Source organism: Talpa occidentalis, unplaced genomic scaffold (assembly GCF_014898055.3).
Source record: "Talpa occidentalis isolate TD23 unplaced genomic scaffold, MPIMG_talOcc4v2.1 talOcc4.17, whole genome shotgun sequence".
Classification (NCBI taxonomy): Eukaryota; Metazoa; Chordata; class Mammalia; order Eulipotyphla; family Talpidae; genus Talpa; species Talpa occidentalis.
This window is the reverse complement of record NW_023601754.1, coordinates 49,070,689-49,098,155: the sequence shown is the minus strand read 5'-3', so window position 1 is coordinate 49,098,155 and position 27,467 is coordinate 49,070,689. Positions and strand designations below refer to the sequence as shown.

Here is a 27,467-nt window from a genome sequence, read left to right as displayed (position 1 = left end):
CTGTTCCCCTTAGCAGTGTATTTCAGTAGATCCACCTGTTCCATTCCCCACTCTGTCTCTGGTGAATCCTCTCACCCCCCACACCTCTGGCTTGTACCCCAGTTCTTATATGCATAAATAAATAAATCTTAAAATAATCAGAAATAGCACATGTCCACGAGGCTGTGGTGAACAAGGGACTCCCCTCTCTGCTGGTGGGGACACGAGCAGGCTCAGCCCCAGGGCAAGATGGTATGGAGAAGTCTCAAGAAACAAAAATGGAAATCCCACTGGCCCAGCAATGCTACTATTAGGTGTCTATCCAAATAGTGTGAAAAATGAACACACAACACTCGTCTCCAGCCAGGTACACAATAGCCCTGCTCACCATCACCCATCATGGAGCCAGCCCAGTGCCCTTCAACATGTGAATGGACAGAGAAACTGGAGCATCCGTCCCGTGGAATATTACATGGCCATGAAGAAAGATGAAGTATGGGCATTTGGCACAGAATGGATGGGTCTTGAGGTGACTATGTTGAGTAAAATCAGCCAAAAAGTGAAAGATTTTGGATGGTTTCACTTGTGAATGTAAACACCCGAGAAGCACATATTTACACCTACACTATATACAAACCATAGAAGAAAAATTTGAACTTGGCAAAAAAAGATAATGGTTACCAGAGGGAATAGGGGAAAGGGTGGAGGGTGTGGGGGAGAGAGGCAGATGGGGTACAGGGATGGGTGGTTGATGGAGGGTATTAAAAAATAAAAATTAAAAATAAGCCGCAGGAGTAACTGTCAGATATCATTACTCAGGTTAAAACACTAAGCCCACTTCTTGCCCAGCAAAGGTTGGACAGGACAAAGGACCAGGCTCAGAGAGATCACCTAGATCCTGGATGCAGAAGCAGGGCCTGGCCCCATTGTGTGCCCAAGGTCACCGCCCAAGACCAGACCCCAGCAGGCAGGAGGTCAAAACAAGGCCTTCAGCCCTGTTCCGTGCAGACCTCTCCCGGCTCAGCCCCTGCTCCCCTGCAGGCCATTTCAATAAATCCACCTTTCCCGTTCTCCACTTGTCTCTGGTGAATTCTCTCACCCCTGCGCCTCCAACCCGCCCCAATATTTCTCCTCGCTACAGCAACGCGCTATTTTGGTAACAGTTAAATGCAGTCTAAAGTTATTGAGGAGGTAGGCAGACGCGACTCTGAAGTAGGAGTCCGAGGCTGCAGATGGTATCACTTGGGTCGTGGTACGGAGGGCACTGAGAAGCCCCAGGTGTGGAGGTGAGCGCTGACAGAGGTGAGAACAAGCCATGGACTGAGCATGAGCCCCCCACATTATGAACCCCATCACCCAGCCAAGGTCAAGAATGAGCTGCATTAGGACAAAAACAAAATGGTAAGAGCAGTTTTTTGGGGAAAGTTGTAAAATAAAAGGCAGAGAGCGGGCGGGAGAGCACTGCAGACCACACAGGGGCCCGGGGAGAGGGAGGAGTTCACGGCATCCACAGGTCACAGAGGCCAGAGATGGAGGCCACAGTTGGGGAGACATGGGGTGTGGGCTACTCAGCGTGCAGAGTATGGACTCGGGGTCATGACTCCATTCTCATCACTAACCCCCTGATTTGTGCCCACTTCACACCTATTTACAACAAGTGTCTAGTTTGAAATGAAGGGGACCCCAACTGTACCAACAACATGACCCGACCTCGAGGCGGCTTCTCCTCTGGAGGCTGCAGACAACAGCCCTGCCTGCTGACAGCCTGCCGTGACCTTGGGGCCCCTGAGCAGAAAGCCAAGCCCACTGGGATTCTGACTCAGGAGCCCAAAGTCTTTTTAAGCCACTAAATGGGTGGAAAGTTATGGCAGCGAGTGAACCACTACACACAGGACATGCTGGATGTTAAGTATAAAAACGAAACATTGAGAGGGCCTCCCCTGGTGGCACAGCCGTTGAGCACTGGGCTGGGATGCTGCCCACAGCCTCTGTAGCAATGGTTCGATCCCTGGCCGCCGGCGAGGGGCCCACATGGCGCGCAAACCTCTCCTGCTGCACCCACTGCTCCCCTCAGCAGTGTATTTCGTTGGTTTGCCTGTTCTGTTCCTCGCTCTGGTGACTTCTCTCACCCTCCCGTGTTTCTGACTGTACCCAGTGCGTATATAAATAAATTAATTAAAAAAAAAAAAAGAAAAACTAAAACATTGACGTAAACAAAGTAAAAATCTGCCTGTGCCCCGATCAGCAGTGGGATCTCTAGACAAAATGTTCTGAGGTCATTCCACACTGTCTTTGAAACCGCGTAACACAAACAGTGAAATACTTTGTACTTGTTCAACATTAAGCATCACATCAAATTATCCTCTATTTGACAATATGCACAAAACTGACATGCTCTGTACTTGGTTCAACATTTAACAAACCTCAGAGCAAATCTACTATCAATTGTTTAAGCCACGAAAGGTGACAGCCACATTCCCACCAGTGCAACAGTGCAACAGGCAGCCTCCACTCATTAAACACCGTTGACTCCCGCGACAGGTGAGTGCGTGGTCTGCTCTCACCAGGGACACGCTGGCGCTGGGGCCTGGGGGCTGGGATCTGGGCGGTGCCTAGACCTGCGGTTCTGAGAGCTCGGGGTTTTGGGAGAAGCATCTACACAGCCATCCCTGGGGGGCGGCCCCTGAAGGGCTTAGCCTGCTCGAGGGCCCCAGTCTTGGCAGCTGCAGCCCGACCCCCCCGGCAGTGACTCCAACTGACAAAACGGGTCTTTAAAGTCCTCACTTCAAAGGCCTCCGAGTTTCCCCCAAAACGCCGACAACTGCCTGACTGCACCCAAAGGCTGCTTCTCTTAGCGCCTCCGTGTCTTCCGTGTGGACGCCTCTCCCCGCTTCTGCAGGGGAGCCCCCCACGTGGGGCTCAGCGCCACCCCGTGTGAACAGACGGCTCGTGGACGATAGAGAAGCGGAACGTGCCTCAGTTTACCTTGTAAACCCACACGGCGCCGCCTTTCATTTACAGAAACGTCCCACAAGCAACAAACGCCCAACCTGGGCTGGGGGAGAGCCAGGTCACTGTGGATGACCCGCTCCACTTGCCCCATACACGCCCCAGGTCCCACACACCTGGCTGTGGCCGGGGTCTCCTTGGTAACCACTCACCTTGCGCCTGCGCAGTGAGAGTCACCCAGGACTGCGCCTGTGCACAGAGTACATCAGGTCCTGCCTCCTCCCGGGGGGTCGCCTGCAGCCACATGCTCCTGGGGCAGCACTGGCACACAGGGGACTCAGACGCTCACACAAGCTCACAGAGAACGCAGGTGCCTCATGGGCCTCATCACCGGCCCCCAGTGCGGGTGACCCGACAGCGCCCGTGGGGGTGGACAGTCCACCAGCCGCCCCAGATGCATGGGGCGCCCGTCAGGCCCACCCCCACGAGGGACCTGGAGGCCACCAGGTCTGTTCCAGAGCTCACGTCTAACACCGGGGAGCACAGAGCTCAATGGCCCCAGAATTCACATGCAGGCACATGCATGACCTCTGACACCAAGACGCAACGCGGCACCCTCTCCCACCCAACCCACCGCCAAGACAGACTAGAGGCCAGGGCTCCCCAGACTCCCCAGTGCCCAGAGCTGCATTTCTGACTGCATGGAGCTCTGACTCAGGACAGGGAGCCCATAATCTGGTGAGACACCTTCTCTGTTGCTAAAATGACCTTGGCAAGCACCCCACGCACCCTGTCTGGGGTGTGCCCCCACAATCCACATTGGAAATGAACAAAATGCACAAATGCACAGGAACAACCCGTCCGAGCTCCCTCAGAACCACTGACCTGCCCTCCACCCCATCCCAGGCCACACAACCTCTCCTCCCCCAACCCAACAGACCCACCCTCCCCCCATCCCAGGCCACCTGTCCCCCTAATCCCAGGTCACCCGCCTACCCCCTCTAGTTTTGGACCATCACACCCACATTCTATGAGCAGCCATCACTTAGCACGTGGGGGCCTGGGTTGTTCTCCATGAACTGAGGGGATTGCTGTGAGGCACCCAGTCTGTGCTGAGAACTGAGCTTGGGGTCTGGACATGGGAGGCCTCCATGGACAAGTGTGTTCTTAACAAGCTTTACCCGGGAGGGTCCATCTATCGCACATCCCATTTATGGGGCAGAATTTGTGGGTGACTCCAGGAGGCAAAGGTACCCAAAGGAGAGCAAACTCATACTGTGGGTTCCACCCACCCAGGAGCTCCGTGTGTGTGTGTGTGCGCGTGTGTTTCCATCCACCCAAGCAAATGGAAGAGCAGGCAGATCCTGGGGACCCTCATAGGCACTCCGGGCCTGGGGCTCTCACTGTGGTGACAGAGGATGCTGGATCAGGGTGGAGTCTCCACTGGGGCTGAGGAACTTGCCAAGAGTGGGACGGGAGAGCACCCCGACAGCCAGAAAGGCCAACCCAGGCCCCCCTTCATTTCCTGAAGCAGAACCCCAACCCACTAGTTCGGTCTGGCTCCGCCCACACCTGGACCCTCCCCAGCCCCAGTTCCCTCATCCCACCTACCTGGGGTGCGGCTGCTGTCTCTCCCTGCACACTCCTAGCTCTGTCCTCTGCTCCCAAGGGTGCTGGGTTCAGCTGAGATGGGGTGCCCCGCTGAGCAGAGAAGGGAGCTTGACTTTGGGGGTTTCTACCTTTGCAACCCAGGAGAGGAGAGAACATCAGAGAAGGGACAGATGTTATCATCCCAACCCTTTTGCTGGGCGCCCCTGCAGGACATTTAGGACGTTTGTGCCTTTTTTTTTTTTTTTTTTTTAAAAAAACCCACTGTTTATTCTTGGCAACGTCTAAGTTAAGACCCTCCTGCTTATCATTAATCTAAAGTTACAACACGTATGTGGTACATATACACAATGGAATATTACTCAGCAATCAAAAAAGATAAACACATTCAGTTTGCAGCAACATGGATGAAGCTAGAAGGGATCATGCTCAGCGAAATAAGTCAGAAAGAAAAAGAAAAATACTGGATGGTCTCACTCATAGCAGGAATTTAGGAAACCTAAATAAGAGACCAGGAAAGAGACTAATCAATACAAAGTAAAAATCAAAATCAACAAGCAACTATAAACCAGAGACACACTGGGGGGGGGGGGAAAGGAAGGACTAGAGTCAAAATAAGGGGGGGGTGCAATTGTATGAGGAATATAACCAAAATGATAATACACACATTGTGCAAAGATGAAAAAAGATGTAAGAATTATGTAAAATATTTAAATTTTAAAAAAAGTTACACCACGTGCGACCCCTTCCTCCAGACTTTAAAAAAAAAATCAAAATCAAAATGACTGGGTAGCTCTTCCTCCTCCGGGCCAGAAAAAGTGGGTCTGCCCTTGTGACTGCGAGCAACATGCTGAGGAGGCGCCGCCCCGGAGAACAAGACAGGCCGCAGGTACCAACCAAAGCAAACCCCCTGAGGAGGCCGAGGGAGGCCTGACGAGAAAGTGAACATAAAGCAGCAGGAGATGTTACCAGGGCAAGGAAAACAAATTCACGAAACATCGTTTGCGCCTTCTAAGACCCTTCACTGCGCTCCCGGTGAGTCCTGACGGGAAACCCGGGAGGGGCGGGAAGACCCGCCGCGGGAGGGGATTTCGTGTCACTGAATTTCCAGGGACGGCTCCCGCGGCGCCGCGGGGGAGCAGAAGCCCGGGTCGGACGCGTCAGGGCCTACCTGGGCGGGCGCGGCCCCCGGCGGCCGGGAGAGCCGCGGGCGCCGGCTCTGGGGGCGCCAAGCAGGGCGGGGAGACGCCGCGTCCCGGGCGCCGCCGGCGTCGGGGCCAGGCCCGGGCTCGGCGCGCGGCTCGGCGCGGGGAGCAGCCGGGCCCGCGCGACGCGAGAGCAGCCCGGCCCGAGGGCGCGGCCCGCGCGGCTCCACCCCGGGCTCCGCCGCGGCCGCCGGGCCCCCCCCTCCACCCCGCGTGTCCCCGGCCCGGACCCCGCCTCTGGCCCGACCGAGGCTCCCCGTCCTCCCGCTCCCCCGACTTCCCGGCCCACCCCCAGACAAGCAACTTGGGGCGACACGGCCCACGGGGGCTCCCGCGGGGGCGCATTCGGTCCCTGCCGTCGGGGCTCAGAGCGGACGCCCCGCCCGCGGGGGCCTGGACGGGGAGGACGGCAGAGGGGCGCGGGCGCGGCCCTCAGCGGGGGTCGCGTGGACAGACGCGCACGGGGGGGGCGGGGGCGGCGAGCGTCTGAGGTAAGGAAAGGGCGGCGCCCCGACCGCGTGCGACCCCACCTGCGGCTGCGCCTCCTCCTCCCGCGGCGGCGCGCCGGGCCGGGCTCCCGGCCTCCATAGGGCCGCCCCTCGCGCGCGTCCTCAGCGTCAGCGGCGCCCGCACCCGAGCCCGCCCGGGGCGTGGAAGGATCTGGAAACGCAGAAGGACACCCTGACTGACCCTGTAACCTGAGCGCCCCTTTGGAGACAGAAGGTGGTTTTCTCGGGTCCACAAACTCTGCTGCCATTGCGGGTGTGGTCGCCCCATCTGACCCTACAGAGTCGGGGTCCGCAGGCCTGCTCCCCAGGGCCCACAGCCTGCGCTCGGCTCTCATTCATCCCGGCCTCCAGCCTCGGCTTAGACGCCTCTGAGCCCGAATCCGGCCCGTTGGGGCTTGGTTCGAACTAGTGCGGGACCCAGGGCTCGGGACTCCCCAGCTCATGCAGAACCCCTGCAGGTTGAAGGGCCAGCCAGGACCAGACCTCTCCTGGGAGCTTCCTGTAAAGCCAACATGGCCCCCAGACCCAAGCGCAGCAGGGGGGGGGCACCCCGGAGAGAGTGTAAGGTACCCCTCTCCCTCCCCTTCTGTCTCAGCACAACCAATGTGGGTCCCCAGGGAAGACCACTTTTGGTGCCCCAGGGTCGGGGGCTTTGCCGGCACTTTCCAGGGTGCACAGGCTAGGGGGTCAAGGCCAAGTCTCGGTGCAGAACCAGGGAACCCGCACAAGGGGAGTCCATGGGTACCTGCTCTGTGTTAGCAAGGGCCTGGACTGGGGCTGGGGCCCACATAGATGGGGTGGCCCTCAGCTGGGAGGGGACCCGGGCTGGCCCTCCTAACCCAGAGCATGTGGAGGGGCCTCCCCAAGCTTCTTATTTCCCCTGCATTGATTTAGAAAAATATGTTTGCAAACAACAGGCAGGAATCCTAGCAGACGGAGGAGTCAGGAAGGAAGGCCCACGAGAACTTTCCAGAGTTTCCATTGCTGTGTGTTCATTTACTTTTGGACAGGATAGTCATTGGCAAGTTCAAAAGTAAAAGCCCACAGTTTTCTTCACTGGAGGTACTTTTTACATTTCCATTAGCAACATGATTACTTTCATTTCTCCACATTCTCACTGAAGTTTTGTTACCAGTCTTCCATTTCCAAATGACAGTACTATGGTATGGGGTTTTTATGTGATATAATCATATGTACCACATTGCTGTCTAGATGAAAAATGAATATCCAGGGCCTCCCCGGCGGCGCAGCGGTTGAGCGCTGGGTTGCGAAGCTGTCCGCAGCCTCTGCAGTGCCGGTTCGATCCCCGGCTGCTCACCGGGCGAGGGTCCCACATGGCGCGCAGACCTCTCCTGCCGCCTGCTGCTCCCCTCAGCAGTGTACTTCGGTCCTTCTGCCTGCTCTGCTCCCCGCTCTGGCTCTGGTGAATTCTCTCACCCTCCCGTGCTTCTGACTGTACCCAGTGCTTGTATAAATAAATAAATAAATCTTTCAAAAAAAAAAAAAAGAATATCCGTAGTCCACACAAATCGCCAAAAATTACCTTGGAAGTAGTTCAGGTGAAATAAAGTCTAGAACCATCCTCAGTCTCCACAGGCTCAGCTGGCCCCTCAAGAGCCAGCTTCCTTCTAGTGGGCTTTGGTGCTGGCATTTTTCTGCCTGGAGGGAAGGTTTTTGAGACATTAGCACCCAGTCTCCCCATGATTCTTCCCTAAATAGACTGCCCCTTAGAATGAAGTGTAAAGTATTCCCCCAGTTCCTTCCTACCACCAGCACTCTGGGCTGAGTGAAATGTTCTAACCGCTGACTTTCGCGTGGGAGGGAGGGTCTGTGATGCTGTTGCCTTGCTATCTTTTCACCCATAGCAGCTATGACAGCGATGACCTTCTTGGGGAGCTGAGAATAGTTTTTGAAAAGCGCCGCCCCAGGTGCCAGAAATCACAAATAGCCAGCGAACATCTAGAAAGAGCTCTTAGGAGACGCTGTGACTCTACCTGGTTACTGGGGAAGAACCGGTTCCAAGGGAGAGACCTGGAAACCCTGGGGCAGACCCGTGAGGGCAGGGAAGGAGCCAGACCACAGTCATCAGAAGCACGATCCCAAGTGGACTGTCCCACCTTCTGTACAGCCCTGTAAGGCTCAGCAGGTCCACTAGGAGCTCTTGAGCCTCAGTCAGCTACCAAAACCTTAAAGCAAAGGAAAGGGAAAGGATTATTAGACAAACAGGGTGCACATACACAACAGATACATTAGGAAGCTGGGTATTACCAAATACCGATTTTTTCTAGTCTCAGCTCAAGAAGCCAAAGTTCAGTAACAGAGGGAACATGCCTCCAATAATCAATAGTGGAAATCACTGGGCTAATTTGCAAAACCCAATTACCAATCCTAAAATATGTCTGACTTGGCATGTTGTGCACATCATACAACTTAGAAGTCACAAAATAAAGATGAAGTGGCTTTCCCTGTGTTCCAGTGAGGCTTCAGGAGTTAGACATGACCCAGGGAGTGAAGACGTCGCATTCTGCCTGCTCTTACTTCTCCACTGCAAACTCTGGCTCCCCGCTTTGCTTTTCCTCCCCTGCTGCTCCATTGAAACCCCAGATCTTGCCCTCTCCTACCTGTGACATATGTATTAATACTGTAGAGACCCTGAGTGATCGAAATATTATATATATCAATATTGCAATGTCCTTGACTGAAGGAAAATTTGGAGCAACTGCAACAGATCATTTATCAAGCATTTGTTTACCAAGCTATTCACAAACAGCTGTGAGAAATGCAAGGCTAAAAACCTGGCTGTTGGGGCCACACCTACATCAAAATTAACAGGCGCCCTGATAAGATGCCTTTACAAGGTAGTAAAAATGTAGGCACCAAATTTGAGGTGCTTAAGGACTACAGGCCTGTGGCCCCAAAGCCTTCCCCAGGGACTCTTACCCTGAGAAGTGGCTCCACACTTCTTCTCTTCTCCCTTCTCCCCCTGCCCCGTCTCCCTTGTCTTCCTACTCCTCCCGGAGATTCTTGGAGCTCTCAGGACCAGTTCTCACCCAATGCATGACCAGTCTCCCAAACTGCCAGGAGGTTCATTACTTTCCCCACTTTTGCTTCCAACTGAATTGTATGTCTATACTGTCATAATGAGAGAACCCTCCCCATAGATTCATTTTCTGATTGTATGCATTTGGCTCAAATTCTGAATGAAACTTTCCCATTTTTCTGAAGTTAGAACTCTAGAGATCCCAAATCTGATCAAACGACATGTCCCCACCTCTGCTCATCACAGTGACCCTCCCCAAGACTTACCATTTTTCCAGAACAAGGATTTCCTTTCTGATCTCTTCTTGCCCTCTGGACGGAGTATAGGTGGCACATGATGACTTCACGGGCCCTCCTGGGTTCTTGCACTGCAGGGGCCCATGCTGCATTCCTAAGTTCTCAGAGACCTCCGACTTTGAGGGGTTACTTCCTCCATGCTGCCTTTATCTGGAAACCATAAAGTATAAACATCAGATCTGAAGACACTGGCTGAAATGCGAGTCCAACATAGTCCTCTGTTGAAGGGAGCAAGTCCTTGGTAATGAGTGATTACATAAGAGAATTTGTTTTGCCTCTATTAGTTTCAGATTAATTCAACCATTATGTTTGGGAGTGTGTGTGTGTGACTGAGAGAGAGAGAGAAAGAGAGAATATCTCTGTTTTCAGATTTGCTAACTACACATTTCTGCCCAAATTTTAATTTTTTTAGGTACACATATAATTTTGTTTTAATTTTAATTTCCCAAACATCCTATAATTGAGACTTTTGTGGACAGGAACTAGACTTTTGCTAGAGATGTGGCATATGTAGACGTTGAAATATAATGCTGTACGCCTGAAATCTAGATAACATTATAAGCCAATATTTCAATATTTTTTTAAAGAGAAAAAGCATTGCGTTTCTTTTTATTTTTAAAAATTGTGTTATTTTTAATGAGGTAACGGTTTACATTCCATGATTCTGAACTACATTTCCCAGGAGTCTGTGGCGCAGTCCTTGGCAGCGGCCCGAATTTAATGCTAAGAGAAATCTGAACAGCCGGCAGGGTTCCCAGCATTTGCAGACTAGTCTCTACGACCCCGAAACGTGCTTTCTCCCAATCCGGGCGCATCTTCTTTGGGGCCCGGAGAAGACGCCTTGCGAAGGCCACGCTCCTTGTTCTGAGGCGTCCCGCCGTGTAAACTACATCTCCCAGCGGCCTCTGCGGCGCCGCTCGCCGAGGGCCAAGGAGCGCTGCCTCTGGGGAAGCAACGGCGCGCGTCAGGCTCCGGCGCGGCCCCAGGTCTCTGAACTACATTTCCCAGAGGCCTCCGCAGCCCCGCCCCCCACGAGCGCCCCGAAGTGCCTGCGGGCAGACGCGCTGCCAACGCTCGCGTTTTCTAGGTTCTGCTTCCCCGCGACGTCCCGGCGCCCGGTAGGTGGCTGGGTGCCCGCGGTGAGCTGGTCGCGTCCCCGGGGGGACCCGGGGCGGGGTGCGGCGGGGGGAGGCGAGCGGGGCGGGTGCCTGGGGCGCGGAGGCCCGGGAAGGAGCCGAGGCCTGTGGCCGCGGAGCGGCTGGAAGCGAGGGGGAGGAAGGGCGCTCGGACCTCGCGGGGCGCCGGGGGCCGTGGCGCCCCTGTGGGCGCCCGCGTGAATGGCGCGGCCGGGCCGCGGCCCGGGGCTGAGGCGCGCGTGAGCGCGTCATCGGGGGGGTGACGCCCTCGCTCGTGCGCGCGCCGCTCGGCCAGACCGCGTCCCGCTGGCACGCGAGCGCGCGCACGGCTGCGGGGGCGCGCGAGGCGTCTCGGCGCGGCGCCCTGTGAGTTACCCGCGCGGCGCGGCGAGCGGGCGGGGGGCGGCCCGGGTTGGGACTCGCCGCCGCTGCGCTCTGCCTGCCCAGGGCTGCGGAGCTGGCGCTGTCTCTGGCCAGGGTGCCGCTGGGTGGGGCCGGGGCCGCGCGTGTCTGAGCGGGCGCTGGCGGCGCTGACTGGTGCGGGGCCGCGACGGGCCGCCGGGCCGCCTGCGGGCCGGGGTGTGCGCGGGTGTCTCCTGCGGCGCCGGTGCCCGCTGCGTCTCTGCCTTCCCCTCCAACTCGCCGGCGCCTGGCTTCACGCAGGGGCTGCAGAGCCCGGACCCTGTCATGAAAATTACCAGCAAGACAGCACAGATATAATCTTAAAAATGGCAATTTTAGAGCTAAAATTGCTTTCCGTACAGGTTACCTGACTGACAGGACGGGAGAGCCTTAAGATTACTTTTTTGAAGAAGACAGGTTCCTGATTTAGAAGGTGGGGTAGAGAAAAGCTACCTATTTCAGAACCCCATTACTAAAGTCACTAATAATTAGATCCCAGTGCTGTCTGTTTTCCGTATGGTTTTTAGATGTGACTTGGGGACAGGTGTGGCCTTGGAGGGTGTTTTCTGATGTAAACTGTGCTTCAGAACAGCCCTAGAGTCTCACTCTGTCTTCTCCCCCCCAGGCCAGCTGTCCTCCAGAAAAAGCATCCGTAGAAGGAAGAATTATTATGCTTCTTAAAATCAATGCAAAGGAAAAAAAAAAAAAAAGAAAATCAATCCCCTAAGTAGCTCATAAAGAAACTGGAAATTACCTGTAAATGCACCATCCAAAGACAAATTACTATTGAAATTTGGTATGTATGTGTCCACTCTCCCCCTTTCCTCAGCCTGTGTGTATGGTTTTGGTTTCAAAGCATTAAATCCGAATAGTGCAAATGAGCCAAAGACTCTTCAGATCTTAGTTTACAGAGGGAACTAATTTCGCCACTATAACCATGTGCTTGTGCAAGGGGAGAGGCTCTCCAGGATTCATCTTGCTTTGAGAAAATCTCACTGCTAGGGTTAAGCTACATCATTTGAAACTAATCCCATGACAACAAATAATTAAGGAGTACAGCCTTTCAGAGTTATATTGTTGAGGATTCTGGTATTTCTCTCACAGGACATGACAGTGATCACTGGCATATTACAAGCGTGGACTGTAAAATAATATTTCCAAGGACAGATCTATAAAACAAGCATGAGGTGGCAACACTTACAAATGTTCTATTAAGTCTCCCCCATCACACTGAAGAGATTCAGTCTCTTGCTAATGTTCTTTTTTCTAAAAAAAAAAAAGATTTATTTATTTATACAAGAACCGGGGTACAGACCAGATGCACGGAGGGTGAGAGGATTCACCAGAGACAGAGGGGAGCAGAACAGGCAGACTGACAAAATACACTGCTGAGGGGAGCAGCGGGCGAGACTGGAGAGGTCTACCACGCCATATGGGGCCCTCGCTGGCCAGCGGGGATAGAATCTGCGCTGCAGAGGCTGTGGATAGCTTCATAGCATTGTTCTCAACCACCTGCACCACCAGGGGAGCCCCCCCTTTTTTTAAGATTTATTTATACTAGAACTGGGGTACAGGCCAGAAGTGCGGAAGGGTGAGGTAGATGGACTGAAAACACTGCTGAGGGGAGCAGCAGGCAAGACAGGAGAGGTCTCTTGCTAATGTTCTTTTTTTTTTTTTTTTTTTAAAAGATTTATTTATTTAAGCACTGGGTACAGTCAGAAGCGCGGGAGGGTGAGAGAATTCACCAGAGCCAGAGCAGGGAGCAGAGCAGGCAGAAGGACAAAAGTACACTGCTGAGGGGAGCAGCAGGCAGCAGGAGAGGTCTGCATGCCATGTGGGACCCCCCCACCCTCCAGTGGCTGGGGAGCAGCCGGGGATCGAACCGGTGCTGCAGAGGCTGCGGGCAGCTTCGCAACCCAGCGCTCAACCGCTGTGCCACCGGGGAGGCCCTCTTGCTAATGTTCTTAATTTGACTCTTCTTAGTTTGTTCTTAGATCTGGAATTTTATTATAGAATCTTGTCTGTCCCTTTTGTTGCTGGTGGGGAACGAGCATTTCCTCCTTAGAATCTTTTTTTGCTAGTATTTTTTTTTAAGATTTATTTTATTTATTTATGCATACAATAACTGGGATATAGGCCAGAGGTGCAGGGGTGAGAGGATTAACCAGAGACAGCGTGGGGAGCAGAACAGTCAGATCTATTGAAATACACTGCTGAGGGGAGCAGTGGGGAGACAGGAGAGGTCTGCTCCACCATATGGGTCAGCTCCCTGGCCAGGGATTGAATTCATGCCGCAGTGGCTGGCAATAGCTTGATAGTGCTGATACTTAACTCCTTGCGCCACCAGGGAGGCCCATTTTTTTTTTTTTGCTAGTATTGTTATTGGAAATGAACTTTATTTTTATGAGGCTCTGGAAGTTTTCAGTGTTACCTAGACAGCAGGTTTCAGACACACCTATTTAACATAAGAAAAAGGAAAGAGTGCAGTTTCTTCTATTAAAATGGATTAAAAGATGTGTGACACTGTTGATCTTGAATAACTACTTAAATTACTGTTGCATATTACTGTGTTTTATGTAGGTCAGCTACTCCACAGTTAAGACAGTCAAACCTGGTAGGTGTTTTTATCCTGTCTTACCAGTGGGGAGCCAGCCTCTGTCACGTAAGCAGCTGTCAGCGCACGTTCACATTTGAAACTCATCCCACAGAGCCTGTGCCCCTCTCTTGCCTTTTAAACCTCCCTTCTTCACGTGGGGATTCATCTTAAAGTCCTTTCTCAATATAAATCAGTACCTTTGTTTTTAAAGATTTATTTATTTATACAAGATCAGAGGCACGCGAGGGTGAAAGAATTCACCAGAGAGAGCAGGCAGAAGAACAGGTAGATGGACGGACACTGCTGAGGGGAGCAGCGGACGAGACAGAGAGGTCTGCCATGCCATTTGGGTTTCTCCCTGTCCGGACAGCAATCGAACTCGTGTTACAGAGGCTGCAGACAGCGTTACAGCGCAGCGCTCAATCCACTGCGCCACCGGGGAGGCCCCTATAAATCAGTATCGTTAATACATATATTGTAGGGCCTCCCTGGTGGTGCATGGGGTTAAGACCAGCACTGTGAAACTATCCACAGCCACTGCAGCACGAGTTCCATCCCCGGCCAGGGAGCTGACCCACATGGTGCAGCAGACCTCTCCTGACTCGCCTGCTGCTCCTGTCAGCAGTGTATTTCAGATCTGCCTGCTCTGTTCTCTACTCTGTCTCTGCTGAATCCTCTCACTCCCCACACCTCTGGCCTGCACCCCAGTTCTTGTATGCATAAATAAATCTTTAAAAAAAAAATGGCCTCACACAAGCCACTCACTACTTAATCTGTCTTCTACCACAAGACATTGATGTTTTTCATGGTTCACTCTTTAAAATGAGTTTCTGGAATGTCTGAATAAAATTGATGCATTGGTTCAGTCTCCCTCTTGATTGTAAAGTTATACTCTAGTGTGGTAAGCTGGGTTAAGAATACACAGGATTCGTCTATATTTCTTATAACTGCATGTGAATCAACAATTATCTCAATTTTTAAAAAAGATACCCCATAAAAAATCCCTGAACATTCTTATGCATATATTTATGTACTACTATAGCTGTTTCTCTGGGGGGCATTTCACAAGCACAATTTTTGTTAAGTGGCTACCATATGCTTGACCCTGGAATTACAGAATGACTGAAGGGACACTGCATTGCTTATAGCCCAGCAGGGAAGGGAAGCTGAACAGAAGTGTAAGGCAGCCTGTGGTCAACACCCAAAAGGTTCCAGTCAGTGTGTCCTGAGAGGGGCTGGGGAGGGTCCTCATTCTCACGTTAGTAAGTCTAAACACAGGCTCTCTGTGGAAATAAATGGAATTTGTTTTCTAAATTTTATACTTTCCTTTTTTTTTAAATGTTTGCTGCAAAGTGAAAACTGCTAGTGTTGCAGAGCAACCCCGATATAAAACAGGTTGCCTGACTGTGGGTCCTCACCCACACACTTAAAGGGGACTTTAAGCGCTAAACTTTGAATGCTAAACTGCAGACACACAAAAAAGGTTGATAAAAGATGTATTTACAAGGTAACGGGAAATGGGAAAATGAGTAACTCAGGGAGAAAAAGAGGGAGACAAGTTCGTAAATGCGTCCTACCCGTTCCGCTGACCTGGAATCCCAATGACCCCCCAAGCAAAAACAAAAAAATGAGCACTCCGTGTGGCTAAGAGGGCGACCCCTGGCCACATGGCCAGTTAAATACGCAAACCAAGAGCCTAGTTGCTTAACTCTGCCCAGGTCCTCACAGCCTTCCCTTGGTGATCATGGCATTTGTAGTTCCAGTGTCTTGATGGAGTGGGGGTGGAGTCCACAAAGCCCGTATGGAGTTTGCTCAGGACATCCTTTCCCCCTATCACTCGCATAAGATGAGTCAGGTAGGACATCATGACTCAAAGCAAAAGTTCAGAAGTAAAATCACCCTCCCATCAGGACATAAAACTGAGCAACAGTTTTAAGCTCGGTATCTATTGAACTTCTATGCAATCTTAGAATTTTTTATAGAATCTTAGCCATTTTTTTTTTCCAGCCAGTTCTCCAACTCTATCAAAGAGTTGGCTTCGGTGTTAGAAGTGAAAAGAGAGAAACATTATTCAAAAAAAAAAAAATTCCAAAGATAATATATTCTGAGCTTTTTCTGCAAGTTCAAGAGTAGACTTTTTAAAAAGAAAATTTAAGTCTGCCTCTTAATAAGTTTGAAAGGAATAGATACACCCACATATTTTTTTCTTGTTACATTTTAAAAGGACAGGTTTCTTAGGAAAAGGCAGGGAGAAGATGATGCTTGCACAGACAAGGGCAGAAGGAGCTGCCAGACATTTTCTTATCTGTATCTGTCAACCTGATGCTGCCTGTTACACATATGTAATTAAGCAAAGAAAACCAAGGCCAGGTCTGGAGTCTGCTTCAGTCACTCTCTACACACACTCAGGTCATCACCCTCTAGGCCTGCTGTGGCTAAGGCAGCCTCCCACTGACAGATCACACAGCAAAGTCAATGACAGGCAGGCTCATGGGCCAGCATCTGGGGAGCCCAGGCACAGGCTTCCCAGAGCTCTCTCCTGGGTGGACCCACAATCCCCACAGCAGCCATGGTGGCTGCGTGGAGGACATGTGTCTAACAGGGATGCTCCCCAAGCCAAGGGCCCAGGGTTTCTGTAAGCCCAGTCTTGCACACACCAAAACCATGGATTCCCAGAGGAAGCAAGTGCTCAGCACAAACCACACCATTAAAAGTTCCAGAACTGTGAGCTGTGCTTCTCAGCTGAGGGACAGTTGGGACACTCAGGAGTCCAGCCGAGGCCTGTCTGGCAAGCCGTCCTCAGGACAGCAGTTTCAAACCTGCCCTGCTAACGCCTGCACGAGGGGTCTTTATGTCTATTTCTATTATTTCTTTCAATCATTGTCTTGTGGTTGGTTTCTCTCTCTCTGTGTGAGTACCCTGTATGTATGCACATAAAAGCATGTGTGCATTTTCTATACTACAAATTGCATAAGAATTTTATAAATGTGTTATTGTGTCCTGGTTCGGTAGCCTGATTTTTTTCAACAGGTCTGAACTATTTTTTTCCTAACTTGAAGTATCTCTTCCAGCTTAGTATTCAGTGACCACTTAATGCTTTATCACCGATATGCCACGTGCTGTGGGCTTGGTGCTGACTGCTGCCCCCACAGATCCTCCTCCGCCCTGTCTCAACCTACATGGCCTGACCTCGAGGCCACCAGGTCTGTTTGGCAGGGGCAGACGCTCCCCTGGATGGGGTGGCTGGAGGGAGCATGAGGTGCTCCGGGCACACTAAACGCCCTGAGCGCCCAGTTCAGGTCCAAGTCGCAGTTCTGACACCAACTGCAAAACTCAGATGTGTCTCAAAACCACCCTCAGGTTTAAGAGGAAGGACCCACAGGCCCTGCAGAGCACTGTCCTGCCAGGTCATGATTTATGACAGGAGGACCTGACAGGAAAACAGTACGGAAGGGGAAGGCCACAGCCCGCTCCAGGGAGGGCAGACCCAGCACTGCGCCAGCTGCGATGCTGGGGTCGGCCCCCAGGCAGGCACAACTGAGCTTCCCTATGCAGCATTCCCTGGGGCTTTATGTGAGCTTGGCTGGCTCACTGCAGCGGATTACCCAGTCTCCAGGTCAGCTGTACCCCTGGAATCACCTGGGGGTGGCCAGCCCCTGCACCAAAGAAGACATTCGGATTAGGTGATGCAGATTGCTCTCGGAGGCCACAGGCAAAGGTTAGACCTCTGGTCAACGCCAAATTCTTCACTATGTATACCCCAACAGGGAGCTGGCTGGAAATCTAAAATGTCAAGGCAAAAAAAAAAAAAGAAAGCTCCTCCAATTAGCTCTGTACAATTAGGTTTCCTGGGGCTTCAGGGTGATCTTGTTTACTTTCCCCCCATAAACCTCTTAATTTTCCTCAGATGGGTCTCATTTATATGTGGGTGTTGTAGGGAGGGGAGCCTGAGGTTCTATGGCGGTAAAGGTGGAGGAGGGAAAACGCTGTATTTTGGGAGCCCAGGGTCGCTTACTTTTTTTTTTTTTAAAGATTTATTTATATAAGAACTGGGGTACAGGCCAGAGGCACAGGAGGGTGAGAGGATTCACCAGAGACAGAGCAAGAATAGGCAGACTGACTGAAATACACTGCTGAGGGGAGCAGCGGGGAGACAGGAGAGGTCTACCACGCCATGTAGGTATCTCCGCGGCCGGCCGGGCTCAAACCCATGCTGCAGAGGCTGTGGACAGCTTCACAGCGCGGCGCTCAACCTGCTGCACCACTGGGGAGGCCCTAGGGTAGCTTACTTTAATGCAGGCTTTTCTTCCCAGCTCTGGGTCCTCTGGATTTTGTCTCTTCGGTGAAGGGGACCCCAAGAACCCTGATCAGTTCTTGATTGGGAAACTATGGCCCACGTAAGTATAAATTTCTCTTTTCATGAAATGTACTATTATATGTAGATCCTGTTGGCTTTTTTTTTTTTTTTTCTTGTACATTTTCAAAGGACAGGCTTATTAGGAAAAAAAAAAAAAGAGGACCCACAAGAGGGCAGAAAGAGCCGCCACCGCTTTGTAAAGGGAGAGGTCTGTGAGGAGAACGCCTGCACAGTGACAGGCAGGCAGTGGCTCTGCCTGTGGCCTGTTTTAAAAGTGAATTTTCCTGAAGTCTGCTGTCCAGTGAGGCTAGCCCCCTCCTTCCAGGGTGTCCTGTTCCACCCTGTGCCCACTTTGCGGCTGACAGGGTTACTGAACCACTGAGCTAACTATTCAGTGTCTCCCGTGTGCTTGCTTTATCATCAACAGTAATGCTGGGGCAGTGCCGGAAGACGGTCCCTTGAGAGGCGAGCATGTCACATCTCTGGCCTGAGGAGTTAGCCATGGCAGTCCCATTTGCCCATAGGAGGAAACCAGAAGTCTCTACTTATCTTTTTTCTAGGCAGATACAAGGGAATCTCCATACTTGCGAGGCTCTGTGTTAGTGTGTGGCGAGAACACACGCTTCTTGAGGACTAGAGAAAATGGTCATCAAGGCCGGTGCACTCAGATCACGTCCTTAGCAGGGAGCATGAGAGAAATTTTGTGGTTGACCAGACCTCTGTGTGCTTCTAAATCATTTGATTAACAAGTGATTTTGATTTTGTAAGTCAGGGAAGAGTATCCCATATAGAAGTAACAGATGCTCATATACTCCTGGAGCCAGGAAAGACCTTCCATGCTCTGTTCTTCCCACAAGTTTAACTATTATAATTCAGTCAAATCTAGAGATACGAGGAGACAAAAAATGCTTTTGTCATTACAGAGGAAGACAAAAGATAAATTGGCCAATGATGACCTTGATGAACCTGAGACCTGCAGATGCTTAAACATGCACACCCTATTTTCAAAGATGAAAGATCCTACATTACATTTAGGAAACAAAACCCTAGGAGTTTTCTGTTCCCTTAAAGGGAAAACGGGCACAGGAATCCACACTGGCACGCGGCAGACTGTCAGGGGAAGACAAATTGGCTTGTTTTATCCATTCTGACAGCACAGTAGTGGGTGCCACAGGGTGGGGCTCCTCGCAGCAGCCAGGCTTGGCAGTAACGGGAGCCTCGTGCTCCAGCCTCCACGCAGCCCCATTGCCCCCCGTCACAAGGTCAGTCCATGAGCCGCATCCACCCCAACCGAGTGTAACCCCCTCAGTTGTCCTTCACCTTGAATCTGTGTCTCTACGTTTCATCAGCGACATGTGGGTTTGTGTTCTCAGGGTCTGGTGACCTTCTCTGATGTGGCAATCGACTTCTCTCAGGAGGAGTGGGCATGTCTGGACTCTGCGCAGAGGGACCTGTACTGGGACGTGATGCTGGAGAACTACAGTAACTTGGTCTCACTGGGTGAGTTGCCTGCTTCAAACAACTCCCTGGAACGCAAGCTCCCTCCCCTTTCAAGACACCAGGTGAGGGCCTTCCTGGTGGCGCAGTGGGTTGAGCACAGCACTGTGAAGCTGTCCGCAGCCTCTGCAGTGTCTGATCCCTGCCAGCCATGGAGAAACCCACACGGCGTGGCAGACCTCTCCTGTCTCACCCACTGCTCCCCTCAGCAGTGTATTTCAGTCATTCTGTCTGTTCTGTTCTGCACTCTTGTCTCTGGTGAATCCTCTCACCCTCCCGCATCTCTGGCCTACACCCCGGTTCTTGTATAAAAAAAAAAAATCTTAAAAAAGAGCAAAAAAGGGCCTCCCCGGTGGCGCAGCGGTTGAGCGCTGGGTTGCAAAGCTGCCCGCAGCCTCTGCAGTGCTGGTTCGATCCCCAGCTGCTCCCGGCCACCGGAGGAGGGACCCACATGGCGCGCGGACCTCTCCTGCCGCCCGCTGCTCCCCTCAGCAGTGTGCTTCGGTCCTTCTGCCTGCTCTGCTCCCCGCTCTGGCTCTGGTGAATCCTCTCACCCTCCTGGGCTTCTGACTGTACCCAGTGCTTGTATACATAAATAAATAAATAAATCTTTAAAAAAAATAAGCTAGTATCATTTAAAAAAAAAAAGAGCAAAAAAGACACTGGTGAGTTTCTTCTTCTGTCTCCAAGGAGTGCTTTGTTGAGTTGGCAGTGGACTGGCCCTGCCTCCCTACTCTCATCCTTTGGCCTCGCCGGTAGCTTCAGCTTCCTTAATGACCAAAGGATGGGGCCTCCCCGGTGGTGCAGCGGTAGAGCGCTGGGTTGCGAAGCTGCCCGCGGCCTCTGCGGCGCTGGTCCAATCCCCGGCTGCTCCCCGGCCACCGGAGGAGGGTCCCACATGGCGCGCAGACCTCTCCTGCCGCCCGTTGCTCCCCTCAGCAGTGTACTTCGGTTCTTCTGCCTGCTCTGCTCCCTGCTCTGGTGAATTCTCTCACCCTCCTGCGCTTGACTGTACCCAGTGCATGTATAAACAAAACAAACAAACAAATAAATAAATAAATAAACATGCCTCTATTAAAAAAAAAAAAAATGACCAAAGGATGAATTCCAGTTCTGGAATACTTATTTCACGATCATCTTCAAAGAAACCAAGCTTCATTCTATGATTACATTTACACCCAAACTGCTGTTGACCTGTGTGACCTTAGAGATCCATTTTTAGGGAAAATGGCCCAAGAGTGACTTGATTTTTCTCTATTAAGTCAGCTCGTTATGCCAGGGTTCACTGAAGACAGAATCCATGCCAGCTCATCCCATTTCATGCTCATTCACCTAAAATGAAAGTGATGCTCATCAACTTTTAGCTTAGAATGTCACAATCATGAAAACATCTCAGGAAACTCATTAGTTTTCTTTAGCAAAATAGCAACAATATTATTAATCACTGAAACAGTGCTTCCTTTGTAGCAGGAATTGTTCTAAGCTCTCTGTGGATGTGGAAATACATTTCATTTCATTCTTCCAAGTTTGTGGGGTGGCCAGGTTAGGATGTCTAGTTTATAGATGAGTGTAGCAGGACATAGCAGGCGACAGCAATGAGAAGTGAACCTAGGAACTGTGGTCACAGAATCCATCCTCTCTCAACTACCACCTCCTGCTTGCCTCCAGGGAGCTTGCCTCCAAAAGTTTGTTTTTGTTTTATTTTTTTTATTTTTTTTTTTTTTATAGAGGCATGCTTTATTTATTTGTTTGCTGGTTTGTTTGTTTGTTTTGTTTATACATGCACTAGGCAAAGTCAGAAGCACGGGAGGGTGAGAGAATTCACCAGAGCCAGAGCAGAGAGCAGAGCAGGCAGAAGGACCGAAGCACACTGCTGAGGGGAGCAGCGGGCGGCAGGAGAGGTCTGCACGCCATGTGGGACCCTCCTCCGGTGGCCGGGGAGCAGCCGGGGATCGAACCGGCGCCGCAGAGGTCGCGCGCAGTTTCGCAACCCAGCGCTCAACCGCTGCGCCACCGGGGAGGCCCTGTTTTTGTTTTAAAGATTTGTTTTACTTATTTATGCATACAAGAGCTGGGGTGCAGGCCAGAGGTGCGGGAGGTAAGAGGATTCACCAGAGAGAGAGCAGGAAGGAGAACAGGCGGATCCACTGAAATCCACTGCTGAGGGGAGCAGCAGGAAGACAGGTCTGCTGCGCGCTGTGGGACAGCTCCCTGGTCGGACCGAACTCATGCTGCAGTGGCTGGTGATAGTGGTGAGACTTAACCCTTTGTACCACCAGGGAGGCCACGCCTTCAGAAGTTGAAAATAAGGCCTATTCCCTGCCTATTCTGACTCACCTTTTCATACTTTAATCCTTTCTCTTTTTGAAGTCTTGGCAATTTTGTCTTTTAGGTTGTTAGATATCTGAAACAAGCTCCATCAAAAAAATTTTCCTTCGCTGTCATGTGCCACTTCTTTTTTGAAAGCAGTTCCCTTCATTTCTAAGCCAGATGTGATTGTCTTGTGAGAGCAAAGGAAAGAACCTTGATAGTTGTGAGAGAAAAGACACAGTGCAGCGGAGAGCGAGAGCCAGCCACGCTCAGCACATCATCATCCCAGCAAGCAGCCGGCTGGCAAGGAGCAGGCATGTCCCTGAACCCCCGGGGAACACTCCCTACAAAGATCCAAGGCCTCTGGAGAAAAAATGACCACCTGGACTTCCTCTTTATCTCCTTTCCCTCTTGTTTTTCTTGTCATAGTTACTTACTCCCACTTCATGCGTTGCTGGTAATAAAGTCTAAGTTACAGTTTATTTCGTAGATGGCCATGGTGCAGGCTCAAGTATCAAGGGTGTAGATAACCTGAACTTTGCCCGCTGTGATTCCCAAATGTTGGAGGTGATCCTGGCTGCACATGCCTTTTTTTCTTTTATTTCTGGCTGCACTGCTTCTTGGGTGCTGCCATGTTCTCCCATCACGAGGCAGTGTCTGGTGATGTCTCTCTGCTGCTGGCAGTCATTGTCACTTAGTGCCTGGACTCACTGTTTTATTGGAGGCTCCAAATAGCCATTTTCCATCTTGCTTCTTGCTGTAGTATTTTTGAAAGAGAAAATGTGCCATCTGCTAATTGGTTCTGTAGTAGCATTGCTTATACTGGATAAAAAGCATTAAAATGTTGTATTCTTTGAAGAAAAAACTACTAGTCATATATTAGAGAAAAATTATAATACAGGGCTGCTTTCCTAACATGCTCCAAAATTGGTCATTTTCCATGTTTTAGTATCATTATGAATTCACACATTTAAACAGGTTTGATGTGCCGTCTCTTCAGCTGGCATTCTAACTAGTGTTCGGATTTTTTCTAAACATTTCCTCCTCATAGTTGTCTCACATGTCTTATAGAATTTAATCCTCCATGTTGTCTTTCTTACTGCTTGAGTGCTGGGTCTTTTATCCTGAGTTATTTTTAATTATGTTACTTTTATACATGTATAGACATATATTTCAGAACATTAATTTCAATGTAACTATCCAACTATGTATCTTTATTTTTATAGCAATTCTGTATTTGATTTCCCAGGTGTGTCATCACATTATCTTTTCTGTCTTCATTTCTGTTCTTTTCCATCTTCGTTTCTGTTCTTTTGCTGAATTGTGCCAGCTGATAGGACATAGCAGGGCCAGTACTGAGCCTCCTCTCTGGTGTGACATTAGCAGGAGCATCTCCATAATTTCCTCATCAGGCATCGCAGTGCTGGCGGTGGGATCTGCATTTGAATACGAGCCTGGGTGACACATATATATTCTACTAGAGTTTTGTTTCTACCAGAGAAGTTTTCAGTTCGTGGTTAGGTTTGGGTTTTCTTGTTTATTTTGTTTTCCTTAAGAGGAAACAAAAATGTTCATTTTCTTCCAGATTTGGAGTCCCCATATGAGACCAAGAATTTACCTACAGAAAAGGGCATCTGTGAAAGAAAATTTCCCAAATGGAACGCAAATGGAAAAAGGAAAGCCCCTGGCTTTGACTGGATGTGTGAAGGTGAGTTTGACGGCCCACAGGGCCCTCGAGAGGGCTATTTCAATCAAGTGATAATCAACTGTGGGAAAACGCCCACTTGCAGGGAAAGTCCATCTACAAGACCACATCAGAGACACAACAGGGAGAATTCCTATGAATGCAAGGAGTGTGGGAAGGCCTTCAGTCGCAGCTATCAGCTTACCCAACACCAGAAAATTCACACTGGTGAGAAACCCTATGAATGTAAAGAATGTAAAAAGGCCTTTCGTTGGGGTAATCAGCTTACTCAGCACCAGAAAATCCATACAGGTGAGAAACCTTATGAATGTAAGGACTGTGGGAAAGCCTTCCGGTGGGGCTCGAGCCTCGTTATTCATCGGAGAATCCACACGGGTGAGAAGCCCTATGAATGTAAAGACTGTGGAAAAGCCTTTAGACGTGGCGATGAACTCACTCAGCATCAGAGATTTCACACCGGCGAGAAAGACTATGAATGTAAAGACTGTGGGAAGACCTTTAGCCGTGTGTATAAATTAATTCAACACAAGCGAATCCATAGTGGTGAGAAGCCCTATGAATGTAAAGACTGTGGAAAGGCCTTCATTTGTGGCTCAAGCCTCGTTCAACATAAGAGAGTTCACACCGGTGAGAAGCCCTATGAATGTCAAGAATGTGGGAAGGCCTTCACTCGCGTCAATTATCTTACTCAACATCAGAAAATCCACACTGGTGAGAAGCCTCACGAATGTAAGGAATGCGGGAAGGCCTTTCGTTGGGGTTCGAGCCTCGTTAAACACGAGAGGATTCATACAGGCGAAAAGCCATATAAGTGTACAGAATGCGGGAAGGCTTTTAATTGTGGCTATCACCTTACTCAACATGAGAGAATTCACACTGGTGAGACGCCTTATAAATGTAAGGTATGTGGAAAGGCCTTTATTTATGGGTCGAGCCTTGTTAAGCATGAGAGAATTCACACGGGGGTGAAGCCCTATGAATGTAAAGAATGTGGAAAGGCCTTCAGCCATGGCCATCAGCTTACACAGCATCAGAAAATTCATATGGGTGAGAAACCTCTTGAATGTAAGGAAGGCGGAAAGGCCTGTGATCCTGTAAAGCCTCACAGAGACCATCAGAAAATGCATATGGCTGAAGCAACTTTTGAATGTGACAAAAAATCTGTGGAAGTCTCCATATAACAGAAAGAACAGTATGATATTATTTAACAGACAGAAGCCTTCACGGTCACTCTGGCTGATGGATATCAGAACAGTCAGGCTGCGGACAAACTTGGGAGACTGGAGAAATCACTTTTTTGTAGTGATCACATCGTACTTGGTGGAGACAAGTTTGTCACTGGACAGGTTAGTTTAATGAGTACACAGAAACCTTCCAGTGCCATTCAATCCCTGTCACATTTCAGATTCATTCTAGAGAATACTGTGCTAGTGTAATGCAACGTGGGAAAGCCTTTCATCATGGTACCTCCCCTACCTGTTACCATCAGCATCCCACCTCCTTACTCCTCATGAGACACTGGGACTGTCACCTACTCTCCTGTGCATTTGTGAAGTAGGATTACCACACCTACCTAAAACTGCTGTGGTGGTGATTGAGTCTGATACATGTAAACTCCTTGAAAGTGTATGTGGAATACTGTGTAAGTTCAATAAAGATCATTAGCTGTTGTTTTTATTATTACCATGAGTGCTGCTTTTAATGCATTATTACAAGACTCCCATAGGTGTAACGAGCTTAGAAAAGACTATCAGACTTCTAGAAGAAAGTGTAGATTACTGTCAGAATTTCTTAGTACACAGAAGACACAAACAAAATTAACAATTAAATAAAAATAATCAAAAGTACAAAGTTCTCTTCATCAAATGATACCATGGAAGTGGTAAAAAAGCAAGAAACAGACGGGGGAAAGATATTTACATAACCTGACACAGGATCCACATAGAAAATAAAGACAAGTCAGTTTTAAAACCAATTAAGGGGGGAAAAACAAGGGGGGCTTGAGCAAGCACTTCACAGGAGACTACCAGAAGGCCAGTAAGTAACTGAATTACATTCAACATCATTTCTCATCAAGGAAATGCAATGAGAAACCACTACAGGTCACTAGACACTAGCAAGGCTAATACTAAAACTGCATACAAACTGATTGTTGTTAGATGTTCAATATGTCCTGATCAGGGAGGAACTGGACTAGCACAATTGAACCTCTGCCCTGTCCTGGAAAGAAATGGACTGTCTTAAGGGAAAGTACTACAGCCAGTAACGGGTATCTGAGATTATGGGTGGGAGAGGACTAGGGCCCATGGCAGTGAACTTGAAAAGCTGGAGGAGGGACTAATAAGTGTGGTACATGTCAGGGGAAAGGGGAAAATAGACAGAGCTTAGGTCCTGGGAAGAAAAGGAGTCTGCAGGGTGCTTTTGAAACCAGAGGCTTTGAGTGCTCGCAGGAACAACCTGGGAGAGATCCAGGTAGGTGCTAAAGCCAACGGGAGACCCTGGACACAGGGTAAGGCTGTTTGGGGAAAGCCCAAAGGAGTGTCCAATAAAGGCTGTCAGAGGGTACCAAATTGGTTTTAAGTAGGACTTAACTTATTTACCTTGGTGGGGCTTACATTTCAATTAAAACGTCTTAGTTCTTATATTTGTACCTCAGAATTAGGATGAGGTTAGGGATTTGACCCCTCTGGGCAGAGGATGGAGAGAGTAAGAAGACATGCAGTGGAGGGTGCCAACCTACGTTTCAGAGCTGAGTCTTCAGAACCGGTTTCCTACAGCATTAGTAATCCTCCTAATAGGAGTTACTTCTTAGGGCCTCCCTGGTGGCACAGCAGGTTGAGCACAGCGCTGTGAAGCTGTCTGCAGCCTCTGCAGTGTGGGGTCGATCCCAGCCAACCAAGGAGCCACCCACATGTTGCAGCAGACCTCTCCTGTCCTACCTGCTGCTCCCCTTAGCAGTGCTTTCAGTCCGTCTGCCTGTTCTCCCCACTCTGTCTCTGGTGAATCCTCTCACCCTCCCACACCTCTGGCCTGTACCCCAGCTCTTGTATAAATAAATCTTTTTAAAAAAGTTACTTCTTAGCACCATCTTCTCCTGTGGCTCCTACGCCAATATTAGCAGAACAGTCCCAGGACCCCCTGCTACTTCAGACTGCAGGTGTGGGTGGGCACTGCCCCTCCAGGCTTTTCTGCATAACTGGAGATGAAGGGGCAGGGCAAGAACTAAGCAGGTGGTTACCAGGAAAAGTGGGAATGAGCAGTGAATGTTGATGAGTACAGGGTTACCTGTGAGTTGATGAGAATGGTCTGGAACCAGACAAAGGTGATGTTCACACAATGTGAATCTCCTAAGTACCACTAAGTTGTACTACACCTTACATATATCAAATAATCACTGTATCCCCTACAATTCACACCACACAAAATGTCAAGAACATGGTTTTATGTGACTGTTCACACAATTAAAAACATCTTTGTTCCCAATACAGAGGAAGATCTTGTCATTCTAACTCGTCATTTCTCACTAGAGGCAAAATCGCCTCCCACATGGCATTTGGTTATGACTAGAAACAGTCTGTCACTAGGGTGGTGGGTGCAGCCGGCGTCTACTGGGTAGAGACCAGGGATGATGCTCAGCGTCCTACAATGATTTAAAAAAAAACAACTGCAATGCCCACAGCAGCTGCCCACACAGTCGAATCCAACCAAGAATGTCACCAGAGCTACCAGTGCAAACAAGGGGCCCTGCCTCGTCTTCCATCTCTCCCACCACAGACCCTTTCTCTGTCTCCAATCCACGGTGGCCACCTCCAAACCACCCCCACCCTACTCCCTTCCACACCCCAAGTCCCCAGCCTGGCGCAGACCCCTGCCTCACT

At 50.2% G+C, this 27,467-nt stretch overlaps 1 protein-coding gene across 8 annotated transcripts; it reads left to right on the top strand.

Moving 5' to 3' along the window:
• Positions 1–10,612: 10,612 nt before the first annotated feature.
• Positions 10,613–26,489, top strand: ZNF331 (zinc finger protein 331). Of its 8 annotated transcripts, none has more exons than XM_037517158.2 (5): positions 10,613–10,704; positions 11,750–11,920; positions 18,034–18,117; positions 19,451–19,577; positions 23,470–26,486. In XM_037517158.2, the coding sequence occupies exons 3-5, from the start codon at positions 18,109–18,111 to the stop codon at positions 24,768–24,770; spliced, it is 1,437 nt and encodes a 478-aa protein (XP_037373055.1). In that variant the 5' UTR covers positions 10,613–10,704; positions 11,750–11,920; positions 18,034–18,108; the 3' UTR covers positions 24,771–26,486. The 8 variants fall into 8 exon arrangements, with proteins under 8 accessions (XP_037373055.1, XP_054553349.1, XP_054553348.1 ...); XM_054697374.1 differs by having other exon boundaries at positions 16,792–18,117; XM_054697373.1 differs by having other exon boundaries at positions 11,750–16,923.
• Positions 26,490–27,467: the final 978 nt, after the last annotated feature.